We start from the raw sequence: 24,464 nt of genomic DNA, 5'->3' as shown, positions 1-24,464 counted from the left end.
AAATAATGTGGGGTGTAATAATAGTCGAGCCTAAGGATTGTTCAATTGCTGCGTTTGAAGTGTGTTTTTCACCATAAAACCCTAAAACAGTGTTTAAAGTTTTATCGTGAAAGAGAACACTATTTTTTTTTTCTTACTTCACCTTCTTTGGTTTTTTATTGAGAATAAATTATCAGATACCACAGAAAAACAAAGAACATGCGCAATCACTAATTTTTACTTCCTTTTTCAGGTTAAACTGAGTACAATTGCAATGACCAAAAGAGGCATTGCTCTGTGGCCTAATCTTATACACAACGATCAGTCTACTCTCTCGAAGAGTACTTTAGCAAGGTGGCTATTGATTGTTCCAGGGTCCGAGTACGCAGAGTAGTAAAAGCTCCTTGCAACCGCGAAAAAGGTTTGCTTGATCGAAGATTCAATGGCACCATCCAAAGGCTTTTGCAGCACCATTTGAACAAGCTGCTGCATCTCCAATTCGATTTCCTGAGTTGCTTTGATGTAGCCGCCGTTCTCATTCACCTGAGAAACATTAAATCGAAAAAAAAAAATCAAAACGGCCTGATAACATAAACCGTGGGGAAAAGAGTTAACCCTAATGCAGAAATAGGTTTAAATTTCTGACCTTGTGGTTTTGGTTTTGGTAGCTGCGAAGTTTGTTGCAAACTGTGTTGGTGATCTTGAAAAGTTGCTCATGCTCTGGAATGGACAACAGCAGCCCGTTTGAAAGCAAAAGACCGGCGGTTTGATTTATTGTTTCCACCAGCAGCTCAGCTTCGTCTTGGTGCATGTCTCCTTGCTCTTGCCACTTTAGAAGCCACTTTTCCCACTGTATTTTGATTAATTGAAAATACAAAAGAAAAAACAAATCAAATTAAAGTTTTAGACTTGGGGCTTTTAGATTTTAAGGCTTTAATAAGATTGTTTTTAGATTTTAACCTGAATGGTTTTCAAAATCTAATATAAGTCCCTATTTTTAAAACTTACCATATTTATAGCACATTTATTATTTATAAACTTACCATTCGAAATTCTTTACCTATCCATAATTATGTTTTTTATTTTGTGCTCTAATCATATTAATAGATAAAAATTTATTCAAATTCAAATTATCACTATTAAAAAAATTCAAAAACAAAACAAATTCAATTTATACATAATATTCGGTACCTTATTTTATTTATAGGTACAGAAATATCGTTCGTAAGTTTTGATAAGAATATGGAGAAATTTAGGTACCTTATACAGAAACTCATAGGTACATAACTTTAGGTACCTTATACATAACTTTTGGTACGAATGTATGGGTACAAATATATCAGTACGTAACTATATTATCTAAACATACATATGTACGTAATATGCATATACATATATATGGAGAAATTCACACACAATGAAAACTATATGATAATATATGACTTTTCTTATTGGAAATTGTTATTGGCACTCTAGAAATCTCATTTTGCACTCTAAACTTTCTATAATTAAAAACTTTTGGGGAGTGTAAAATAAGATCTTTGAAGTGCTGATAATAGTCTCCTTCTTATTATGGGAACTTAATAATAACTATCAATGATAAATAACATTTGTATTATTTATAGGAATCAATATATAACCTACAAACAAAAAAAACACAATAATTATTACAACCTATTTAATATTAAAAAATTACAATTAAATGCCAAGGATTAGAATTAGTTTTTAATCTTAGATAAGGTTTTATTCAAAAAATAATCTTAGACAAGAATTAGAATAGAATTTTCTTCGGGGTTTAGGGATCAGTAGAAATGTTTAGTTTCTATAGTTGGGTAATGCACATAGAGATTTGGCAGCCAAACAAAGCCTAAAAAAGTGGGTGTTTTGCACTCACAGCTTGGCGTAGAGGGTGGCTGATGTCTTGGCCATGCGCCACCATGGCGTCAAACGAAAGGCGGTGTAGGGTTGCCAGCAAGGTCTCAACGAGTCCCTGCCCTTTCTTGTTGGTATTCACCTTCCTGTTAACACAAGCCACATGTAACTATGCCTCGTCCAAAATGCCTAAAACTCTTCCACAACGACGGAAAATACAAGGGTCATCCTTCCATGTAAGTAATCATTCCTTCTTCTCAACAAATAACAATTTAATATGCAAAATAGCTTAGGGATAGATATTCAGTACCCAAAATAGTCAAGATACCCAATTGCTATTTATCTCTAAAGAAGATATCAAATTTTAAACCTAAAATTTAAATTTGAAGGCTTACGTGACACTTTGACATTTTTTAAAGTTTTGCTCTCCAACAATTATATGCCAAATTTTAAACATAAAATAAAAATTCATATGTATTTTCTTTGCATTGGGAATGAAAGAAACAAAAGGATAATGCTTTAAACTAATAAAAAGTATTTAATAATTAATTAAAAAAATCTGAAAGTGTTGTCAAATTTGGTAGCAAGGGAGAGAGATGTCATTCCATGTCATGACACATCAGATTTGGCTTCTCGGTTGAAAAACATTAATGTTGTACATCTTTTGTTACCGTTATTGTTGATTTGGACATTTTGACATCTTCTTTGGAAATGCTCTAATAGGCATCAGTAGCTTCCATCATGTAATGCAGAAGGTAATAATTGGTCATATGGATGGGTGTGCGTTATTACCCTAGATCCAAATCTTGGGACACTCCCACTTTTGAGTTGAATATTTGGTGCGTGTATGACACAATAATCTAGTAAAATTAGATTTGCCTTTACATACAAATAACGTATAACTGTAGCCCTTGGTAGGGTACCCTAGCAAAACGAACCCTACTTGTGGATTGGCACAAATGTGTCTTGCCAATGAATAAGACACCAAGAGACCAAACAACAATCGTATAACATTTACGTACCTAGTTTTGAATTCATGTACAAAGGCCTTCCTTTGAGAAGTTCCTTCCTTGAAATGAGACCCAATTGTCTCAATTAATGAAGCCGTTTTAGCCCATGCAAGTCGCTCCTTGGCTCTTTCCGGCTCGAAAATACTCGCTGCCGCTACAAAATAAGCCATGAGGAGGCTTCTTCTGCTCAATCCATAGTTTTCAAGTTTACATTCTGCGTACCACCTGCATAAGCAGTAATTTAATACCGTGTACATGTAAAAAATCAAGTTCTAACAAGTAATTATAATTTGCTATTCATAAATATAATAGATTAGGTTTTGTTGGTTAATACTTTTGAATGTTGTCCCATTCGATCAGGTGCAGTGATTGGCAATTGTTGTAATCCAGTTTTGCCAGCTCGAGATACAAGTTATTGCTCACATAAGGCATCCTAACCAAACAAGTCGTTAGATTCCAAGTTCAGAATTATTAAAAAATATTTGATGAATTAAATAATATGACAAATGATTGGAAGAGAAATACTAAGGAGACTTTATATAGAGTACTCTCTAACATCTTATGTTTTCAGCACAATGTTTTATAATGTGGGTACCGGAATTGACGTTTTGTGAGATGACATATAATTCATAAAAAGTCATATTTTGAGAGATTTCTCATTATTGGAATTTAAATATGGGAAAAATAACAAATGCAAATAAAAATACCTGTAGAGAGTCTTGCCAATCCAGACGTCATCGCGGCCACCGTACTGTTGGATGTAGAATCTGGTCTCCAGTCGAGGTAAGCTCGCATACCATGGAACATCTAGTGCGTACCCAACCTGTTTTATTTGCCCTTTATCTTTAAAATATTCTTATTTATTCTTGGAGAGTTCAATATAAATACGTACAAATCTTAATAAAAAGACAAATCGCATGCAGTTGTTAATCGCTTTATACTATTGACATACACTCTTTCGCAATCTCTAAAGACAGTTTTGAGTATGACGGTTTGATCGCAACCTGACGTTACTATCTTTGGTATATGAGTAGACAAACTTGAAGTTACTAGAGTATTATGTCAACTTTTCTCTGAACCCTTCTCTTTACAATATTCTTGTTATTTTTGGAAAGATCGATAATGGTACGTATAAAACTTAATGAAAGACAAAACACAACTGTTAATGGCCTTATTGTTCTAATATATGTGTGTGTGTGTATATATATATATATATAAAATACTCCTTCGCAATTCTTAGAGAAAGTTTCACATCCCGTGAAGTTACAAATTTTATATTATGATATGAATAGACAATATGTTTAATATCTTCTGTCGGTAATGTAACTAAAGTATAACATCGGTAAAAAGTTTAATGTATTATAACGAGTAAGTTTGTAGCATACACCACATGACAATATTACCATAACGGAAAATTAATTTTGGGAAAATTGACGTTTCAAACCTCCCCGGGCAAGTCCTTCGTGATGATCCATTTGTCCAACAGCTCATTAGAAGCTTTTTTTTCGCTCAGAAATTTTGTTGAAAAGTCCTTAGCTTCCTCAAGGATCGTCTCTCCTGGGAACAGTACCTGACTAGCCCTAAACAAGTTGTACATTCCAGTCACAGCTTGTGTGCTTTGCCCAGCAAAGCATATGAACTTATTGCCCTTCTTGAAATGCTCAAACACATCTGTCCTCGTTACCAAATTAGGTTAGTTAATTAGATTTTTTTAAATAAACCAACGAAAGTCAAAACATTCACTTTTACCAATGCATGCAGATTGTTACAGTAAAATTATTACATATGTCGTAACAAAACTTACCAGGAGACACTTGGTGGCCATGCACCCTTTTACCAATGCATGCAGATTGTTACAGTAAAATTACTACATATGTCGTAACAAAACTTACCAGGAGACACTTGGTGGCCATGCAACCTGAGTAGTCTGAATGCCATGGCTGTGTCATCAATATCCTGAACCTCCGAGTTTCTTGCCCAACAAATTCCTTTCTCAGTCCAGTATCTATATTTAACAGAAGATATTTCATTTACGCTACGCGACAATATGATAGTCAATGTGAGTTGTTGAGCATACCTGCTTACGTAATTAACACATTCCATAAGTTGTGGCTCGAAATATCTCGAGATTCCCAAGCGCTGCAGACGATCCACAACCCATGTATGTTCGAACAAGTCAACTGGATACACATTAGGTACTGAAAAAAGAAGTAGAAGAAGGTAAACTAGGGGTAATATTCGGCTCGAGAGGCGAACTTTGGTCGGAGAAGTTTGGACAAATGGCATGCATGCAGTTAAAATAATTAAACAGATATTTCGATAATACAAAAATATGACTTTAGCTCATGTAATTCAAGTTTTTTTACATAAAATCCGATATTGTCTTTTTATCTAAATAAAACCCAATGATTAGGCTCCACATAAGCAAATTCATTAATTTTGTTTGCCTTTATACATTTTGCATTTTTCAGATGCTTAAAATACCCCTAATTACAGTTTTAATGTAGACATTTAATTCTATGCAGATATGAAGGGAGAGATTAATGGAAAAAAATGCATTAATTTAAAATCATTGCATATTAATATATCATAACAAATTGTATGTTAAGGCAAAAAAAAAAACTAATAATGTATTGTTTTTCAAATTTGCATAAATTAGATAATTTTAATTTAATCTTGTCATTTTGTTACCAAATGAAAATCAGAAAGAGCACTATAAAACAATTTACGTATATTTAAAAAAATATAGGTAAATTATTTGGAAATGTGTATTAGTAATAAATTTGCCCTGTGTATGTAATGATACATGTAAAATAATTTACCTATAAAATAAAAAATGTTATTTGATTCAAAATAAATTTATCTATATTTTATATAATAATATAGGTAAATTATTGCACACATATATATTAGTAGTAAAATGTGCCCAATATATATAATAATGCATGAAAATATTTCACCTACAAATAAAGGAAATTTGATTAAAAAATAATATATCTACTGCTTTTTGTTTATGAATTTCAATTTCTTTTTTTTTTTATTACAAACATAATGTACCTACAATATAATTTACTTATTGTTCAATCTTATAAGAAAATAATGTATCTACTATTTTATTTTTATTATTTTTGTCGAACATCTATTGTTTTATTTTAATAGAGATAATTTGTCATGGTTTAATTTTTACGAATTAATTTAGGCACTGTTTAACTTTACCAAAATAATGGAACTACTATTTTAATTTACCTACAAAATAAATGCTATTTGATTCAAAATTAATTTAATTATATTTTACATATAATTATAGATAAATTATTTTTAACACGCATATATAATAACAAATAAAAAATGCCTAATGTATGTAATAATCTAGGAGAAATAATTTACTTACAACATAAAATAATATTAATTGGTTCTTTGTTGTTTTTATCAAACAATATTATTTGATGCAAAATAACTGATTGTACAAAGGATTTTTTTTTCCATACGAAAAATGTCCCCATAATTGTTTATGAACATGGCTAAATTAATATATATATATATATATATATATATGTTCCTAATATTTATTATACAAGAAAGGTAAAATTTTCATATGGGGTTAATTGCTAATCATAATTAGGGTTTTGTGGCATAAATTGTAAATATATGATGATAATTGGTTACATATTTGTCTACATGGTATTCTATTTGAAATTTGTGTGTTTATTTAAATGTTTAATATTAGGTGGGTTTTTATTTGGAAAATAGGAGTTTCAACAGCATTTTTCTAAAGAACCCTATATACTGACGCTTACCTCCGCCCGTGAACTTGTGAACAGCTTTGGATAAATAATTCATGCAGTTTGGATTTTTGGTTTGCATGAGTGCATAGGCGGTGGAGGCTGGAGAGAACAAGAAAGAGCCATCTTGGGACTGCAGTTTTAGAAGCTTTTCCCAGTCCAAGCCTGCCATTCCTTCCACGCTGTGGAGAAGTGTTGTGGGTACTTTGTGCATTATTTCCCTCGGTATCCTATCCACCACACATGCGCACACCCAGTATTTAATAATGGATCACATACCTCTTTATATTTTCTTCACATATGTTAATTACTGCATTTTCTTTTTCTATAAAGGCGGACAACTGGTGGCATGTCACGGTTATTCATCTTTTCTGGTCCATAGATATTATGGGGAATTTCACCCTACCCATAGTCATAATCAAGCAGACTCACCAGCTCAGAGTATCAAACTCGCGACCTCCCATATTTTTTTGTTTATTGGAAAGCCACAGTCCACACCCTTACCACTGGACGACTTGCTGTGGTTTGTTAATTACTACATTTAATTCTATTTAGTAATTGATTCATTTAAATGTGTGTGTGGATATCACTGCCCTTAATAATTACGTACATGTAAAAGAGTTCGCACACCCCCAACAGACCAAATTATAATATATCCACCGTGGATAAGGTTGCTTTTTAACTCTCACAGAAAAACAAACATTAAAATTCCAAAAAAGTATGAGACGTGTATACATATACCTTGTGAGCTTTAGATCTCTCATGGCGTAAATCTCATGCAACACAGGACAATCATCAGGCACGTCCAGGTTTAAACTCCTAGCCAATTCGAGAATCGAGGGAAAAGCAACTTCGAACCCGATTGGCATGTGTTCGGCATTCTCGTTGCCAAGCTTGCTTATGTTCTCCTTGAAATATGTCATTCCTAAGCGTATACCGGCCAAAAACAAAGTACAGTCACAGTTAAATAACTAAACGCTAACTTTCATTTTGGGTAACACTTTGGCAGACATCATTATGACCCAAAAATGACCGGATAAGATTTCAAACGAGTCGTTACCGCTGTATATATTGAAATACTGACTGGTTAGCAGTTACCTTTTTCGCACTTGTCGGGATGAAGGCTCCATGATTTGAGTGCGACAACGCAAGCTATTGTGTTGAGGATGCGATCATGAGCAGTGAAGATCACACTATCTCCCCAAGAACCATCTGGGAGTTGGTTGTTGGCAATCCACTGGAGGCTGGATGGGAACTGAGGCAAGCCACTGCCTTCCATATCCTCCACTAACGCTACCCAAGCGGTGTCGTACGCCGAAATCGTAATCTCTCCGTCCTCCATCGACTCCAACATCGATTTGACAGTCTCCACGTGTTGCTTGATCTTATTAATTTGTCCAAAATCCTTTCACAAAACAAAAAGGAAAAATCACAAAATAGAAAAAAAGCATGAAGTTGAAAGAAATTTGAGAGTACTAAATTGAGATTAACTCAATATTTTACATTTCTTTCAACTTCATGCTTTTTTTCTATTTTCTGATTTTTCCTTTTTGTTTTGTGAAAGGATTTTGGACACTTTAAGTGTGATTTTGGGACGGAAAAAACTTTATGTACTAAATGTTAAAAATCATGAAACTTGAAGGTAATAAACTGAGATTAATCCTAAAATATTATTGAAAGTGGACATGTATTTATTTGTACCTCAGCAGCTTCATCTCCTTCGATGTCATCCTCCACAATCTCAGTCCACTTTATCACTGGCAGACCATTTTGTAACACGTCTGCATATTCTGATCGTACATAGATAATGATGTATAAAAAAAGGAAGTGTTATTAGCACTCCAAAAATCTTATTCTACACTTCTCATAAATGTATTTTTCTTTCCTAAAATAGAAAGTTTGGAGTGTAAAATGAGATTTTTGGAGTACTAATAACAATTTCCTATAAAAATGTATGCACATATTTACTAATTAAACAACAAGAGTAAAAAGGTAAAAAAGTAAAAAAAAGGGAAAGAAAAAAATAAAGTAAAAGAATACTGTAGCATAATTACCTTGAGTGCGGGGTTTGGAAACCGCACTGCATTTCGAGCGAAAAACTATTTTGTCATTAGCGCCAAATAGCCAAACACCTGTGAGGAAAGGTGGTGGAATGCGTGGTGAAATAAGTTTTACTGGCCTCAAGAGGCAAAAAAATTGTATGTATGAAACGTGAATTGGATAAAGACAAAGATCTAATGCAAAAAGAAACAGTTGCAGACTATGTAGCAGTTGCTTGCATGGTGAAATACACGAAGTTTAACAAATACTAAGGAGAATCCAAGACAGAACCTCACGCCATGGAAGTTCAAGAAAAAGAAAACGCAGAAAAGGAGAGGAAGAAGAAAGCACTGAGCTATCTCAAAAGAGAAATCGTATTCAAGAACAGAGTCCAACATTGAAAATACAACAAAATAAATATATGTGAGAAGTTCATGACTAATATCACCGAAGCTTTTTGTGATAAAACATGACTATCAAAACTAGAAAGATGTCGGAATTGAGAAGATCTTCATCTGCATGCAAACCCTTTTGATGTTCCATAGAACAAAGAATGGTGAACAAGTTTTTTCTTGAATTTTCTAGGGAACCAAACACATGCAAGAAAATGGGAAAAAAAATGAAAAGAAAACGAGGAGAAAACAAGATCGATCGGAACAACCAAAGATCGACAATCTTGAAGGAGTTTAAATAAAACCCAGTTGTGAATTTAAAAGAAAACAAGGTAAAAGTGATCATATGACTGAGAAAAAGGGTGGAAAATAGAAAACATCTGGAAGTATTTTCTATCATTTTTGTCTGTGTCGGCAAAATAGAAAGCAAAGAAGTGTGGGCGGGAGAGAAACATAAAAATAATAAAATAGATTATGTTAAAATGAAAAGGTAAATAAACATTGGGAACTCACCTGGTAAATATTTAGGTTGATTAAAGGCAGAGAAGGATGAGGTGGGTCGAAGAGTTGGAACTTGGAGGAGGTGCAACCGTGCAGAGAGAAAAAGTTGAGTGGAATGAGAAGACATGATGATCGTGGGGAAAATTGTGGTTTGCTGCGTGGAGGAAGTAGAAGTAGTGAAAATATGAGGAGAGACAGAGAGAGTGAGAGAGAGAGAGGGAGAGAGAAGAGGACAGGGAAGGACTTCCCAAGAGATTCCTGCTAGGAGGAAGGCTATCATCCTGAGTGATACATGGAATTGAAGGCAGTCCTGTCCTTTTCCTTTATTTAGGGTTGGTGGTTGTTTCAAATTTAGAAAAACGTTTGGCGAACATAAAACTTCATTAGGGAGACTATACTTAAAACTGAATGTATAACATATGGTACTTATATAGTTTATATTTTTTGTGGAAATAAATACCAGAAAATAATTTCCAATTGGTTCGATGAAATATGATCCAGCATTAACTCATGAATTAGTCATATTTAGAAGAATACACAGGAAAGTTACATAGATTCTAAATGATTTGTTGTGCCTAGCCAATTTTAAATTGTATCTAATTAATCATAAATAACGTACATATGATCATAGAAAGTGTGGAGGACTTTAAGGGAATGGATCTCTATTTTTTTGAAAAAAAATTGGGAATTAGTTGTAGGGCCCACACCACTTTGAATTTCAACGATTCGAAACGTCTATTTTTCAAGTTTGACCTCAACAATCATTCCTGCAAAATATTAGCCAGATCGGAATATATGAGACATCTAATTGAATTCAAAGAAATTGTTGAACATTTTGTTTTACAAGAAACAATTAAATTTCATCGTAATAATTAAATGGGCAAATGATTTCAGATTAAATTGATTTTTACAACGGTTTGGATTATTAAAGTTCGACATTGAGTGAACCCTACAACTAGCCTCCATTTTTACTCAAAAATGAGGATTCCCTTGGATAAATGGCATGTAGATACCATATACGTACGGTTTTTTAATAGGATTAGGTCAAATGGCAGCATGAATTTTTTTTAACTACTCTATATTTTTTATACCTGTATTACAAATTAATTATATTCTATTACAACTTAATTATATTCTATTTACTTGTATCAAATGTTTTTTAATAATCTATTTTAAATCAATTGCTTATCTTCCTATATCATAGATTTTGTAATTAATCTACCTCCATGTTTTTTATTTGTATTTACTTGTATTACAAACTAATTATACTTTATACCCTGTGTAACATGTTTAGTTATTTATCTAACTATACTATAGTATATGTTCTCTTCACATTTGAATTATAAATTTGCATCTATAAATTATTTAATTAAAACTCAATGAATAGGAAAATTGACAAAAGTACTTAGTACAACAATTATTTGATTCTATAATTATTTTATTCTAGGGATAGTTGTCTTCGCTTTTGGGCTACTAACTAGCACTATAGTAATATAGTTGAGTGCATTAAGATGATGTAAAAGAAGTATCTATCTAATCATTTGTAAATAAAATAATATAAAAATAATATTATATAATAGGTGGTGCTGGGAAACCTATTGTGGCTTATTTTAATCTGATAGGGAGAGAACGGAGGCGCGAGAGAGAGATATGTGTTTGTAGGATTGTGTAGAGGATGTATTATTCCTCCCATACTGTGTCTTTTTTGAGTGAATTAAGAAGATGTAAAAGAAGTATCTACCAAATCATTTGTAAATAAAAAAAGGATTTTTATCATAAATGATCTCTGAAATTAACCCTCATTATCAGGATGATCCCTGAAATTAAAAATCAATCAATATGTTATTTCCGTCACATTTCTGTTAAAAAATCTGTTAAGTGCCCCTTAATTGACATCTTTTCAGTCTTCTTAGCTGTAGGATTAGGGCGAATGGCAGCATGAATTTTTATTTATCTACTCTATTCTTTTTTTTATTACTTGTAATACAGATTTTGTATTTTATCTACCTCTGTCCATAAAAAATGAGCGCTGATATACAACTAGATAATAAAGATTCTATTACCTTTGACCAAATAACTTCTTTTAAAAGTGGGATCAAACCCTGAAATTAAAAATCAATCAATATGTTATTTCCGTCACATTTCTGTTAAAAAATCTGTTAAGTGCTCCTTAATTGACATCTTTTCAGTCTTCTTAGCTGTAGGATTAGGGCGAATGGCAGCATGAATTTTTATTTATCTACTCTATTCTTTTTTTTTTTTTACTTGTAATACAGATTTTGTATTTTATCTACCTCTGTCCATAAAAAATGAGCGCTGATATACAACTAGATAATAAAGATTCTATTACCTTTGACCAAATAACTTCTTTTAAAAGTGGGATCAAAAGTGCAACCATTATCTGAGGAGAGATTATTGCTGCTAAATGCTCTTCTTTTTTTCTTTTTTTCTTTTTTTTGAGTTGAGTGATATTGTCGTTAAGTTAGAAATTAGATTTGTCACTAACGGAGTTTGAACCCATACCGTCATGCAAGTGTTTCACTCCTCTGCACCACTATGGTAGAGGACCACCTGCTAAATGCTCTTTTTTATTTGTTATTATTATGGTAGATAGAGAATAATCATCTAAATTCATTATGCAATTAAAGTCATGTCAAACAGATAATATTATTCATTTCAAGTAAATAGAAAAGTTATTTTTCCTGTTTAACGTCACATTATTTAACTATACATTTTTTATCATGTAAAGTTTATTTTTAAGAAAAATAATTTGATTTAAAGACCATTTATCTATCGTGTATAGGTATAAAACAAAGAGACAAATTACTCGTTTGAATGTGCTTTTAAAATAACTAAAAGCACTTTTAGAGAAAATGTTTTTAGGTTCCAAAAGCACTTAAGGTGCTTTCTGGAAGAAGCACCAGTTATGTGCTTCTTCCGAAACGCATTTTAAGTGATTTTTCAAGATTTACTTACATTTTTACTAAAGATTGGTTCTAAAAATATTTTCACCAAAAGAAAGCATTTTAAGTGATTTTTCAAGATTTACTTGCATCTTTACTAAAGATTGGTTCCAAAAATATTTTCACCAAAAGCGCTTTTAATTATTTTAAAAGAAAATCCAAACAAGCTGGAATATGGTAATTAATATCATCCTCATGATGGCCTTTCAATAATTATATTTATTCATTTGGATGACTAAACGGTTTTTAAAGCAATGAACTTTTCTAAAGATACCTTCAGATGATGATAAAATGAGTACCGTTCCAATTATAACGTTTATATAGTAGAATGATGTCACATCAATAAAAGAAGAGAGAAATTGCAATAGTAATTACCACATATACATTAATTACGGAGAAATACATTAAGCTTTATTTTAATATATGACGTGTGTCAAACGAGAAGTGAAAGATTAGTATCTCTTTTTGGTGTTTGTTTTCTTCTCGTATAGAATCTCATTCGTTTCTAAGGATGAAGATGCTTATTTCCTTTCGTTTATTAGTTTTCTTAAGGAAAAAAAAACAAACAAACAACAAAATAATTTTGTGAGGATTTCCGATCGTGTCTATTCATCGTACATCGTGCGGTCAGAAATTATTTTAAATATTTTTATTTAAATTTAAATATAAACAATACACAACGAAAACTGACCACACAATTTACAATAAATGAACACGATTTGAAGATCCTCGAAATTCTCACAAAAAGAATGAATCGTCTTTCTAACTTAGGGATCAAGTATGAATAAATAAGCGCATGGTCGTATTAAAATATAATTACGTTGTTAAGTGGTGCAGCTTTTAATTTTTGTCGAATGTATAGAAAACAAACATAAATAATTACAACGCGGTTTATCAAGTTTTGTAAATTATTGAAGCAATTGGCTTGAACTTTGGGAGGCCCTTTTCATTTTTTATTTGGTTCATTTCCTTTACGCATGGAGCAAGAACCAATGGATAGCAAACATTAAAATTTGAAACCACAAGTGGCCCCATAGCAAGGGCATAGACTGTGATTTCCTAATAAATAAATAAATATGAGAGGTTCTGTGTTTGATGTTCTGAGCTGGTAAATCTGCTTGACTGTGACTACGGATAGAGTGAAATTTTGTAGCCCCTAAGGGCCTGAAAATAATAGATAATTATGACTTGCCACCAGTTGTCCCCCTTAAAAAAAAAAATTAAAAATTGAAAAATGTTGTCACAGCAATAATTATTTGTTATGCTTTTAACATATTTCATTATATAATATAGTCCCACGTACCTTTAAAACAAACCAGTTACATGGCCATTTGACTTCATAGAATAACGAAGGTGTATTCAATGAATTTTGAGAGATTTTAATTTTTTTTAATTTTTTTAATTAATTTAGGATATACAATCAGAATTTTAAGTGATTCTCTGAAATTTAAAGTGTACTCAATCAATATTTTAAGATAATTTATTAAAATCCTTAGAAATCTTAGGTGCATTCTGTTAGAAATTGATTTTAAAGAATTCACAAATGTTGAGTAATTCGAGTTGATTAAAAAGATTTCATAGTGTATTTTAATCATTCCATGAAAATTGAGAAATTCTCCAATTCCCCTCAAATACACTATGACATCTCTCCAATTTCCTCAACTTTTTAAAAATTAATTTCTAATTGAATACATCTATAATGTATAAACTTTTTTTAAATCTTAATTGAATACACCTGAATTTTTAAGGATTTTAATCTTGATTGAATACAGTTTAAATTTTAGAGGTCACTTGAAATCCAGTTTGAAGAACCCTAAATTTATTTAAATAATTAAAATCTCCCAAATCATAATTTGACTACACCCCGAAAAAATAGTTAAAATGCTGTGAGATAATATTGTTAATGTAGTTAGTGTTCTCAAATAACATTAATACTATAGCAATTGTCACATTATACTATTAATAGCAAAATAATTATTAATAGTCTTTGGTATTATATAAATATAATCATGTTATGCTAATAATTCGAGTTTATACAGTAATATTGTTACTTAAGAACATTATTATAACAACGAGTCAACGACATATCTGAGAAATTTTCTGAATACAATTAGATTCTTGTAAACTGTACTGAAGATGCCTTATTGTCCGCACCTGTGTTTTAATATTTTTACTCCTCGTAGCGATGCTTTATAGTTTATAGGATCGAAATCAAATAAAATTAGTATTCTAATTGCATGCTATTTTTTGGTCAAGAATTGCACGCTATTAATTTATTAAATATTGGGATTCCGTTGAACTAATGTCAAAATATGCTTCTTGATTAAAAAAAAAAAACATAAAAGCCACAAATATGATTTAAAAGGATTTTAACCTCTTCTTTGATCTCACTTTTGGTTTCGCATGAGTTTATCACTTGGGATGCTAATAATTGAACGAGTAAGTCGTTGGATGTTACTATTAAGAAGTTGTGCTTCTAAGTTGTTGTCTATACTAGCTATTTGGAAGAAAAGGAATAACTGTAAATTTAGAAATGAACACCTCCACTTCATTATTGTCTTTAAAACCATTGTTGGCTCTATACACTTGCGGCTATGTTCTATGTAGACTCCGCTCTCTATTGCGAATATGCCTATTTTTCAAGAATGGATAATCTCTATGTAGTTGCTCTCCCTTTGGTATTGGTTGTTAGGTTGGATTGTTGTTGTTGTTTACAGCATTCCTATATTATTTTTTTTTAGCATGGCCTTGTTGTTGTTGTGTTGTAGTTTGTTGCTTTTGTTGGTTTTCCTTTTCTTTTGTTCGTCAAAAAAGGGACTAGCTGGTGATTTTGTCACGACAGTCCACTCTTTCGAGCCCCAAAAAAGCTCAATATAGTAACTTAGCGACAAACAATATATTTATCGCAAAAGTTACAGTCATGGTTTCCTCTTATGGTAACCTCATCAATAAAAAATATAAAAAAAGTAAAACTCTTTTTATACTGAAAAGAAGAAGACAATTTAAATCCGAAATGTAGTGAGTTGAAGATAACGCTCTACCTACTATAACAATCTGTCATTTTAAAGTAAAATGCCATACTTAATTTGGTGACAATTTGCGTGTCTTTTTTCGTCTTGTTACAGGTTGCTGTATTGTTGGAGCAAATGAGCATACAATGCTACATATTTATTTTTAACGACTGTATTACAACCACAACTCATCAAGGACAAATCGACCATAAATATATTAGTATTTATTTAAATACTTTTACATAGTAATTAAGAGTATTAAACATGTATTCCGGATCAACAAAGTCTCACTCATGATAGCTACCATTTCTAAACACGTAAGATGTAACAGAATACGCCATTCATAGTAACCATATTCTAAAACTCAATGTAAGAGATAAGTTGTTCCCTAGATCGGCGGCTCCGCCGCCCTATGTGCCAATTCTTGTGTCTCCACCGTCTTAGACGTCTAGAACTGGCGGCCTGATCTTGACCTGCGGAAGATGTGATTGTCATTTTGATAGAGTGTTCTCCACAGTCCACAATGATTACCCGACTGGTGGTTCTGTTTTTGGATTACCCGACTGGTGGTTCTATTTTGTCGCAGCACCATTCCCTTGAAGCAGGTGTTAGAAGAAAGGCCTAATCTCTGTTTGCTGGCTGAGCTTCCACCAGAAGGAAGGTTTGCTTACTCTTCAACTGTTGTATTTCAATGGAACTTCAACTTTCTGTTCTTCTGTTTTAATTTTCTTTTTCCAAATTTAGAATGAATAGTGTAAACAGAGAAGGAGAAAAGCATGTACACAGAGAGGAAGAAGAAATGTATTTACTATCTTTCACATTCCATTCTAACACAGATTACATTGTGTATATATCTAACTATATTGCTTAGTTATTAAGCTAACATAAGACTCTTAAGCTATTGACACTTGTCACAATCTTACACCACAGAATCTTAACCAACTTAACTAACAGTAACTAACAGTACATATATAGTTAACATCCTCCCTCAATCTCAGATGGGGGCTTGCCAAGTCGGAGATTGTAGCAGTGTGTTTGATATAAAGGAGTAGACAATCCCTTCGTAAGAATATCAGCAAACTGTTCATTGGAGGAAACAAAGTGGACTTGCAGAAGCTGCTTGGCTACCCTTTCACGAACAAAGTGGACATCGACCTCAATATGTTTGGTCCGCTGATGCATTACAGGTGAGATATCGCAGACAGATTGTCACAGTAGAGAGTTGTTGGAGAAGAAGTATCAACTTTGAGGAAGTGAAGAATCTGTTTAATCCAATCAATTTCTGCAGAAGTACTGGAGAGTACTCGATATTCAGCTTCAGTAGAGGAACGAGAAACTGTATTTTGTTTCTTAGACGACCAAGAAATGGGATTTGATCCGAGAAACACAACTAGACCAGTAGTAGATCGCCTGTCATTAGGGTCCCCAGCCCAATCAACATCACTAAATGCACGAAGTGTCAAGTCTCCTGTGCTAAACTGAATACCAAACTCTGCAGTACCTTTTAAATATCTCAGAATTCGCTTCACAACAGCAAAATGAGAGTCCATAGGGCAGTGCATGAACTGACAAACCTGATGAACCGAGAAGGAGATATCCGGCCTGGTGAAAGTGAGGTATTGGAGGGCACCCACAATGTTACGATAAAGAGCAGGATTATTAAAGGGATGTCCATCATCTTTCAATAACCTGTTGTAAGGTAAGCAAGGTGTGAGCATGGTCTAGAATGAACCATGTCAGCTTTAGCCAGCAAATCTGACACATATTTAGACTGAGACAGAAACATTCCACAAGCATTCTGTTTAATTTGAATCCCAAGGAAGTAGTGAAGAGGGCCAAGATCTTTAATATCAAATTCCTTGGTCAAAGTATGAATGACTGCATCAAAAAGAACAGAATCACTGCCTGTGAGTATAATATCGTCAACATAAAGAAGAAGAATAACCACAGAATGCCCATCATGCTTGACAAACAAAGACGGATCAGAATATGTGGAAAGAAACCCCAGAGAAGGAAGAAAAGCAGTGAATCTCTCATTCCATGCTCTCGGGGCCTGTTTCAAGCCATACAAAGACTTATGCAATCGACAGACATGAGTAGGATTGTGGGGGTCACTGAATCCTGGTGGTTGAGACATATACACCTCCTCATTAAGAATGCCATGAAGAAAGGCATTCTTCACATCGAGTTGACGCAAAGACCACCCAAAGTGCGCTGCCAGAGCTAAGACCAACCTCACAGTTATAGGCTTGACAACAGGGCTAAATGTTTCGCCATAGTCAATACCCTCTTCTTGGTTGAAACCTTTAGCAACAAGCCTTGCTTTGTACCGAGAAATAGAACCATCCGCATGTTTCTTAATCTTGAAGACCCACTTGCAACCTACCAGATTCTTGTTATGAGGTAATGGGACCAAAGACCAAGTATGTTGTGTTTGAAGAGCAGCCAACTCTTCATTCATAGCAGATAGCCATAAAGGGGACTTGAGAGCAGACTTGTAGGTGGCAGGTTCCATTTGAGACAAATCAGCAGATGCAGCATCATGAACTACAGAAAGAAAGGCCTTCTTCTTCGAAATACCACTTTTTGCCCTTGTCTGCATAGAATGAGTGTTCATAGGGGGAATGGGAAGAAGAGGTTGCAATCTGTCAGGTTGAAATTCAGATTGGATAGCAACACCAGTAGCATGAGAAGTCTCAGTATGAGGTGCAGTGACCATCTCAGAGCAGGACTCAGTGGGAACCTCAGGAGCCACAGGGAAGGAAGCAGAGACTTGTTGTCCTGGGGATGCAGTAATGAATTGTAAGGAATGCAAAGAACCACTATGTCGAGTTGAAGATGGGGATGACATGGTCTCAGGCATAGGAGGTGACCGAGAGGTGGGAAGGGACACAATATGACTATTACCATTAACAAATATAAATGGAGATGAGTTCACAGATGTATATGGGGATTTAATGGATGCAGGACAGGGAACAGACAAGGTGGGATAAGGAAAGTCGAACTCATAAAAAATAACATATCTGGAAATATAAAACCTGGTATGGACAAGATCATAGCAAATGAACCCTTTGTAGTTGGAAGCATATCCGAGAAAAATGCATTTGATTGTCTTGGGTTGTAACTTTGTACTATTATATGGTTTGAGTAAAGGAAAGACTGAACAACCAAAGATTCGAAGGTGATTAACATCAGGAATCTCATGAAACAACAATTCAAAAGGAGATTTGTGATAAAGAGTGGAGGAGGGCATGCGATTTATAAGGTAGACAGCAGTTTGGACTGCAAAAGACCAGAAAAATGAAGGTAAAGAAGCTGTTTGCAAATGTGTTATAGCTGTTTCAATGATATGCCTGTGCTTCCTTTCAGCTAACCCATTTTGCTCGGGTGTGTAAGGGCAGGACAGTTGATGTTTGATGCCTTTGTCCAACAGAAAATTTTGAAATGACTTACTAAGATATTCCCCTCCACCATTACTCTGTAATGATTTAATAGATGTGGAGAAATGATTCAAAACAAAATTGGAAAAACCAACAAACGTGGAGAAAACATCACTTTTATTAAGAAGGGGAAACAACCAACAATGTCTAGTACATTCATCAATGAATGTCACATAGTACCTAAAACCATCTATGGAAGTACAAGGAGAAGGACCCCATACATCACTGTGAATTACTTCAAAGGGATGCTGAGACTTTGACACAGACTTAACAAAGGGCAATTTACAGAATTTGCCTTCCAGACAAGTATGACACATCACAGACTCGGAATCACGTAAAACAGACAGATTACACTTCTTCAACATTAACGAGATCACAGAATTAGATGGGTGACCTAATCTACTATGCCAGAGACTAGAAGATACTTGACAGCCAAGATAGGTAGCTTGAGGTTGAGAAGAAATAGATCGAACGCGTGCTGGAAGTGGTATGGGATACAATCCATTACTGCATTTGCCTTGAAAGAGAATCCTCCCTGTGACTTTGTCCTGGATCCAAAAACAGGAAGCATCATATATTAGCCTACAATGATTATCCAAGCACAGTTTATGCACAGATAAAAGGTTCTGAGATAGACCAGGAACACAAAGAACAGACTTGAGTTGTAAGGGTTTTAAGAAAGTAGGAAGAGTGGAGGAACCAATATGAGATATGGATAAACCTGCCCCACTCGCAGTCTGAATCATTTCATTGGCAGGGTATGAAGATGCCAAGGACAGATTACTCAAATCAGCTGTCATATGGGAAGATGCTCCAGAGTCAGTGAGCCAAGTTTGTTGAAGAGAATCACTGGACTGATGATGTTGTGATGGAGAAACATGCATTGCAGTCGGAACTGGAGAAGAAGAATTAGAGTTCCTGAAATGACAGAATTTTGCAATGTGATTCTTCTTCCCACATATTTGACAGCCCTCAGAAACTGTATTGTCAACATTCCTAAATATGCAAGTAAGAGCAAGATGTCCAAACTTGCCACAAATTTGACAAGAAGTGCTCGAAAAATCCTGTTGCTGTGGTGGAGAAGCACCAAGAATACCAGGAGCAGAACTCACATTATAATGGCCATAAGTGGACTTGGAGCTCCCAAACCGAGAATGAGGATGATACTGAAATTTCCCTTTGTATTTGTTCTTACTATAGGATGGCTTAAACCCAGAAGGAACAGAAGAATATAATGGAGACTGAGAAGAACCACCATAAGATGCATTAGTCGAAGGATCCTCAGCTTTGGAACTAGTGCCATTATTCCGAGCAACCATGGCAGACAAGAAAGGTGTAATCGGAATGTTCTCAACCATGGCTTCCTCAGCAAGTAACTGAGACCGGAGATCTTTCATAGAGATAACATTCTCACGACCTCGAACAATTGATCTCAAAGTATTATATTCAGAGGAAAGACCATTCAAAGTCAAAATCACAATGTCATCATCATCAAACTGAACCCCAGCAGCAAACAGATAATCACGAGCTTCTTTAATACGTTGCAAATAGATCGAAATCGAATCAGTACCTTTCTTGATGTTTTGTAATTCAGATCTCATCTGAAAAATCGTAGCTCGAGTGACAATGGAAAATTGGTCTTTAAGACGCTGCCATAAGTCACGAGCACTAGAACTACCAATTGCACAAGAGACTGCTGAAGGAGATAGAGTAGCTGTAAGTAATTGCATCAATGCCCGATCGTGCATTTTCCAGATCTTGAAGTCATCACTTTCAGTCGAAGAGGAAACATCACTTGAAGGAGGAAATGAACCTTCAGAAACAGGCATAGTAAATCGAGCAGGACACGGATGAGAGCCATCCACAAAACCCATAAGGCCATGGCCTTCAAGCAACAATTCAATCTGAAAATTCCAAGTGAGATAATTGGAATCATCGAGTTTAACAGTCACAGAAGAAGAAATCGTGGAGATAAGAGAGGTGATAGGAGATTGAAGAATCTGTAGTTGAGTCGAAGTCACCATCGCAGACGAAGAAGAAAGAAAAACCCAGATGAAAAATCTCTCAGGGGAATTCGAACAAACACTTGGTGTGCAAAGAAAACAATGCACCCAGCCGGAGACACAGAGAAGAACCAAGATCCCGAAAAGAATAGAAACCAGATCGGTGATGCAGAATGATGAGCGGAAGCAGAAGAACAAGATCGAGAAACCTTCAAGCCGAAGCTTTTCAGGCGAAAGATACCATGTAAACAGAGAAGGAGAAAAGCATGTACACAGAGAGGAAGAAGAAATGTATTTACTATCTTTCACATTCCATTCTAACACAGATTACATTGTGTATATATCTAACTATATTGCTTAGTTATTAAGCTAACATAAGACTCTTAAGCTATTGACACTTGTCACAATCTTACACCACAGAATCTTAACCAACTTAACTAACAGTAACTAACAGTACATATATAGTTAACAAATAGGTCTTTGAAAATTGGCTTATCATAGTTGTCTCTGGTTCCAAATGGTTTTGCAGTTACCCCGACATGGACCCAATGTTTGACAGTGAGCCATATAGTGATATCAGTCTGCCATCGGCATCGCAGATGAGCAGTCCTTTATCTGATGGTTCAATGTTTGTGAGTTTTTCTGAGAGCAGTTACAATAGCGATCATGGTAGTGGCAACGAGGATGCTCAAGATGTTGGTTATGTAATTTATGATGAAAGCTCAGACGAGGTGGACTATATGGCCGTGTAGGACAAAACCAAGCATGGCAATGATAGAATCTTTGGCCACCAAATCCATTCATGTACCTCTCTTTCTCCCTCTCTCACATATGCAAAATAAGCAGTTGCAGAGTGATCTTTTTTTGGGATTGTTTTACACATTTAGCAAATTTGAGTAAGATAAGTAGATCTGATGATTATCTATCTACATGAATCATCTAAAATCCGACGGATAATTAGGATTTGAGATAGTTCAAAACAAATCAACGAACCACCGACATAGTTACAAGATGTATGCCTATGTGCATTGCACGACAATATGTAAAAGGTTTGCATTACTGATAGCTCTTACTTTCTGCTTTCTCTAACAGAGTGCCCTTTTGTGCCTATGAAGTGTAATTTTTTAAGCCCTATATGAGATGCAGTTTAACCATGATCGAAAAATACGACTCGTGGACGGTAGGTGTGCCGCCATGATCGTCCTTGTCCATCTAACAACCTTATGTGGCCGAACCGAGATTCAGTTTCGTATGCGAAGATCCCTGGTTGGCTCTTTCTTTTCTCGGCCGCGTATTTTCCAGTAGACGAGTAAAATGGCCCTTGAAGTATGCTGTTTTGTCATTTCTTTGTTCTCTGTATATGTAAGCCTACGGACTTGATCATGAGTTCGATTTGTACTGGATTGTTAAAAGATCTCTCCGCTATTCATCAAAAGAAAACAAATTTCTCAAACTAATTTTATTGGTTCTCATGAATTTAGTTATCTTTCTTCATCCCAACAATTTGTGTTTGTCGGAAATGTTCCTCGGTCACCCGATGATCAAGGAATTCATGATCACTTACTCTTTGATTTATTAAAAAAAATGGATCTCAATAAGTGACCCTGATTTCCTTGGTCACCGAATGAATGACCAAGAGAAGGGGACAATGAGAATATTTAACGCATTACTTGTATTTCAAGAGTAATTTGTTTGTGTCTCTGAGCTGATTAGCAATGAATGTCATTGGTAATTCTGAAAAAAAAATTAAGACGGAAGCACGAAAACGTACTCAATACGAACACCTGGAAATACTGTCATTAAACGTGCCATGATTCATTTGGGTAGGGCAATTTGTTTGTGTGTCTGAGTTGATTAGCAGTGTAATTTGTAAGTCTGAGAGAAGGCTCTGACGAAAGTACGAAAACACAAACACCTGGAGATACCATCATCAATTGGCCATTGTCATGGCCGATTGAGTTGTATGTTTGGCACATTGAATGGGTATAGTGCACCTCTTTTAAGAGTCATTGTTAGGTGTTCATACTTATTTGGTTGTTCAAACCCTAGAAAAATCGCAATAGAAGAAACTAGGTGCATCATGTTGCTGACCGATTTGAGTTTTGCCTTTTGACATTCACCGAATCACCGTGGCCAATTGAGAGTGGTATGTTTGGCCTATTTAATGGGTTTTATGCACATATTTGATGCATCATTTGTAGGTGTTCGTACCCTAGAAAAACCGCAAGAGAAGAAGAAGGTGCATCATGTTGCTGGCCAATTTGTGTGTTGCTTTTTGACATCTCGTTCCTAGTTCTTGATTTAAGCAGAGACTCAGTGGTTGTGTATAACTTGTGTAAGATGTAACTAGCAACCAATCACCAAGACCAAAACATGAACTACAAACACAAAAGGACTAATCAAATATATGCACATTACAAAACAGAAAGTGAATCATACCTGCAGCAACACCAGCACTTGAAGCCATCGCAGCAATCCAGTGAACCTTCTCTTCTCTTGCAGAATATCAAGAGCTCGACTCACAGATAGGTTATGGTCCAGTATGAGCATAGTCTCTGTGAGAAGAGAGGCCACTATATATATACATATAGACTTTTCCAAGACTGATCAGGATTCCCTATCAAATCCTAATTGGAAATCACCTCTTGTTTTCCGTATGCTAACCAAATCCTCTACTGTAAAGGATCAGCACTCCTCTTATCAATAGGACTTTCCATCTCTAATTGAATACCTTTAACTGTTCTCAAAACTTCTTTATCTCATACTCATATTCTTACATTCTCCCACTTGAGTATGAGAAAAGTTTTAAGTACACAGTTTATTCAATCATACTCAGACAGAAGTGTACACTTAGTCCTGTTAACAAAAGTTTTCAATCAAAACCAATCTTACATACATTTCAAAATGTAGAACTCTGAAAATCTTCATTACAACCATAATGCAACAAGGTTTTTCACGAGTCACATACATCCAATTTGTATCTGTACTGTTGTGAACTTCAATTAGTTTCATCAGATAAGCAAAATAATTTGCTCCCACTTTTTCACATTATTGACAGCAAAATAACCAATTGCTCCAGACATCATGTGAAACAATAGTTCAACAACAACTGCTTATACAGACAAGCTGTTTTTCAAGCATCAAATGAACTATCAAGTTTTTTTTTTTTTTTTTTATTTCAGAAACACAATAGACCATTGTAACAAATCTCACTAGAAAATAAAAACTCTAAAATAAAGCTACCTAAACAAATATTAGCCTTAAGCTTTATTAAAATACATAAAACCTGTTTTCATTGCTGCACCAGCTCTTTGAACTTCACAGCAGCAACTTCGACAGTCAAATACGCAACAAGAGATTACTCCCACTGATCAAATGATTCATGTACCCCCATCCGCGAAACATGAGCTTTAAAAACCCCTATTGGTAACGCCTTGGTCAAGGGATCTGCTATCATCAAATCAGTGCTCA

The 24,464-nt window shown here is 34.5% G+C and overlaps 1 protein-coding gene and 1 long non-coding RNA gene across 3 annotated transcripts; one reads left to right on the top strand and one right to left on the bottom strand.

Moving 5' to 3' along the window:
- Positions 1-199: 199 nt before the first annotated feature.
- LOC148697735 (ent-copalyl diphosphate synthase 1-like) lies at positions 200-9,938 on the bottom strand. Of its 2 annotated transcripts, none has more exons than XM_088690561.1 (15): positions 9,589-9,938; positions 8,698-8,775; positions 8,345-8,424; positions 7,742-8,048; positions 7,385-7,568; positions 6,659-6,873; positions 4,939-5,059; positions 4,754-4,866; positions 4,306-4,532; positions 3,569-3,684; positions 3,196-3,294; positions 2,874-3,086; positions 1,874-1,997; positions 626-829; positions 200-522 (listed from the first exon to the last, which is right to left on the bottom strand). In XM_088690561.1, exons 1-15 carry the CDS (start codon positions 9,854-9,856, stop codon positions 301-303), a joined length of 2,571 nt encoding a protein of 856 aa, XP_088546687.1. In that variant the 5' UTR covers positions 9,857-9,938; the 3' UTR covers positions 200-300. The 2 variants fall into 2 exon arrangements, with proteins under 2 accessions (XP_088546687.1, XP_088546688.1); XM_088690562.1 differs by having other exon boundaries at positions 8,345-8,433; positions 9,589-9,804.
- A 6,179-nt stretch (positions 9,939-16,117) lies between these two features.
- On the top strand, positions 16,118-22,487 carry LOC148697734 (uncharacterized). The gene is made up of 3 exons (XR_015960440.1): positions 16,118-16,211; positions 21,523-21,797; positions 22,086-22,487. It is a non-coding gene; the product is annotated as an uncharacterized LOC148697734 (long non-coding RNA).
- Positions 22,488-24,464: the final 1,977 nt, after the last annotated feature.

The sequence above is a fragment of the Pyrus communis genome, chromosome 3 (genome assembly GCF_041283825.1).
Source record: "Pyrus communis isolate YQ-2024b chromosome 3, ASM4128382v1, whole genome shotgun sequence".
Taxonomy (NCBI): domain Eukaryota; kingdom Viridiplantae; phylum Streptophyta; class Magnoliopsida; order Rosales; family Rosaceae; genus Pyrus; species Pyrus communis.
Note: the sequence above shows the minus strand (reverse complement) of the source record. Positions and strands in the feature narration are given on the sequence as shown.

Coding starts and splice junctions, on each gene's coding strand:
- LOC148697735 (XM_088690561.1), bottom strand. CDS start 9,856: ATGATAGCCTTCCTCCTAGCAGGAATCTCTTGGGAAGTCCTTCCCTGT. Junction 5,060..6,658: donor TCACAAGTTCACGGGCGGAG/GTAAGCGTCAGT, acceptor TTCTTTTTTCAG/TACCTAATGTGTATCCAGTT. Junction 4,867..4,938: donor TGTGTTAATTACGTAAGCAG/GTATGCTCAACA, acceptor TGTTAAATATAG/ATACTGGACTGAGAAAGGAA.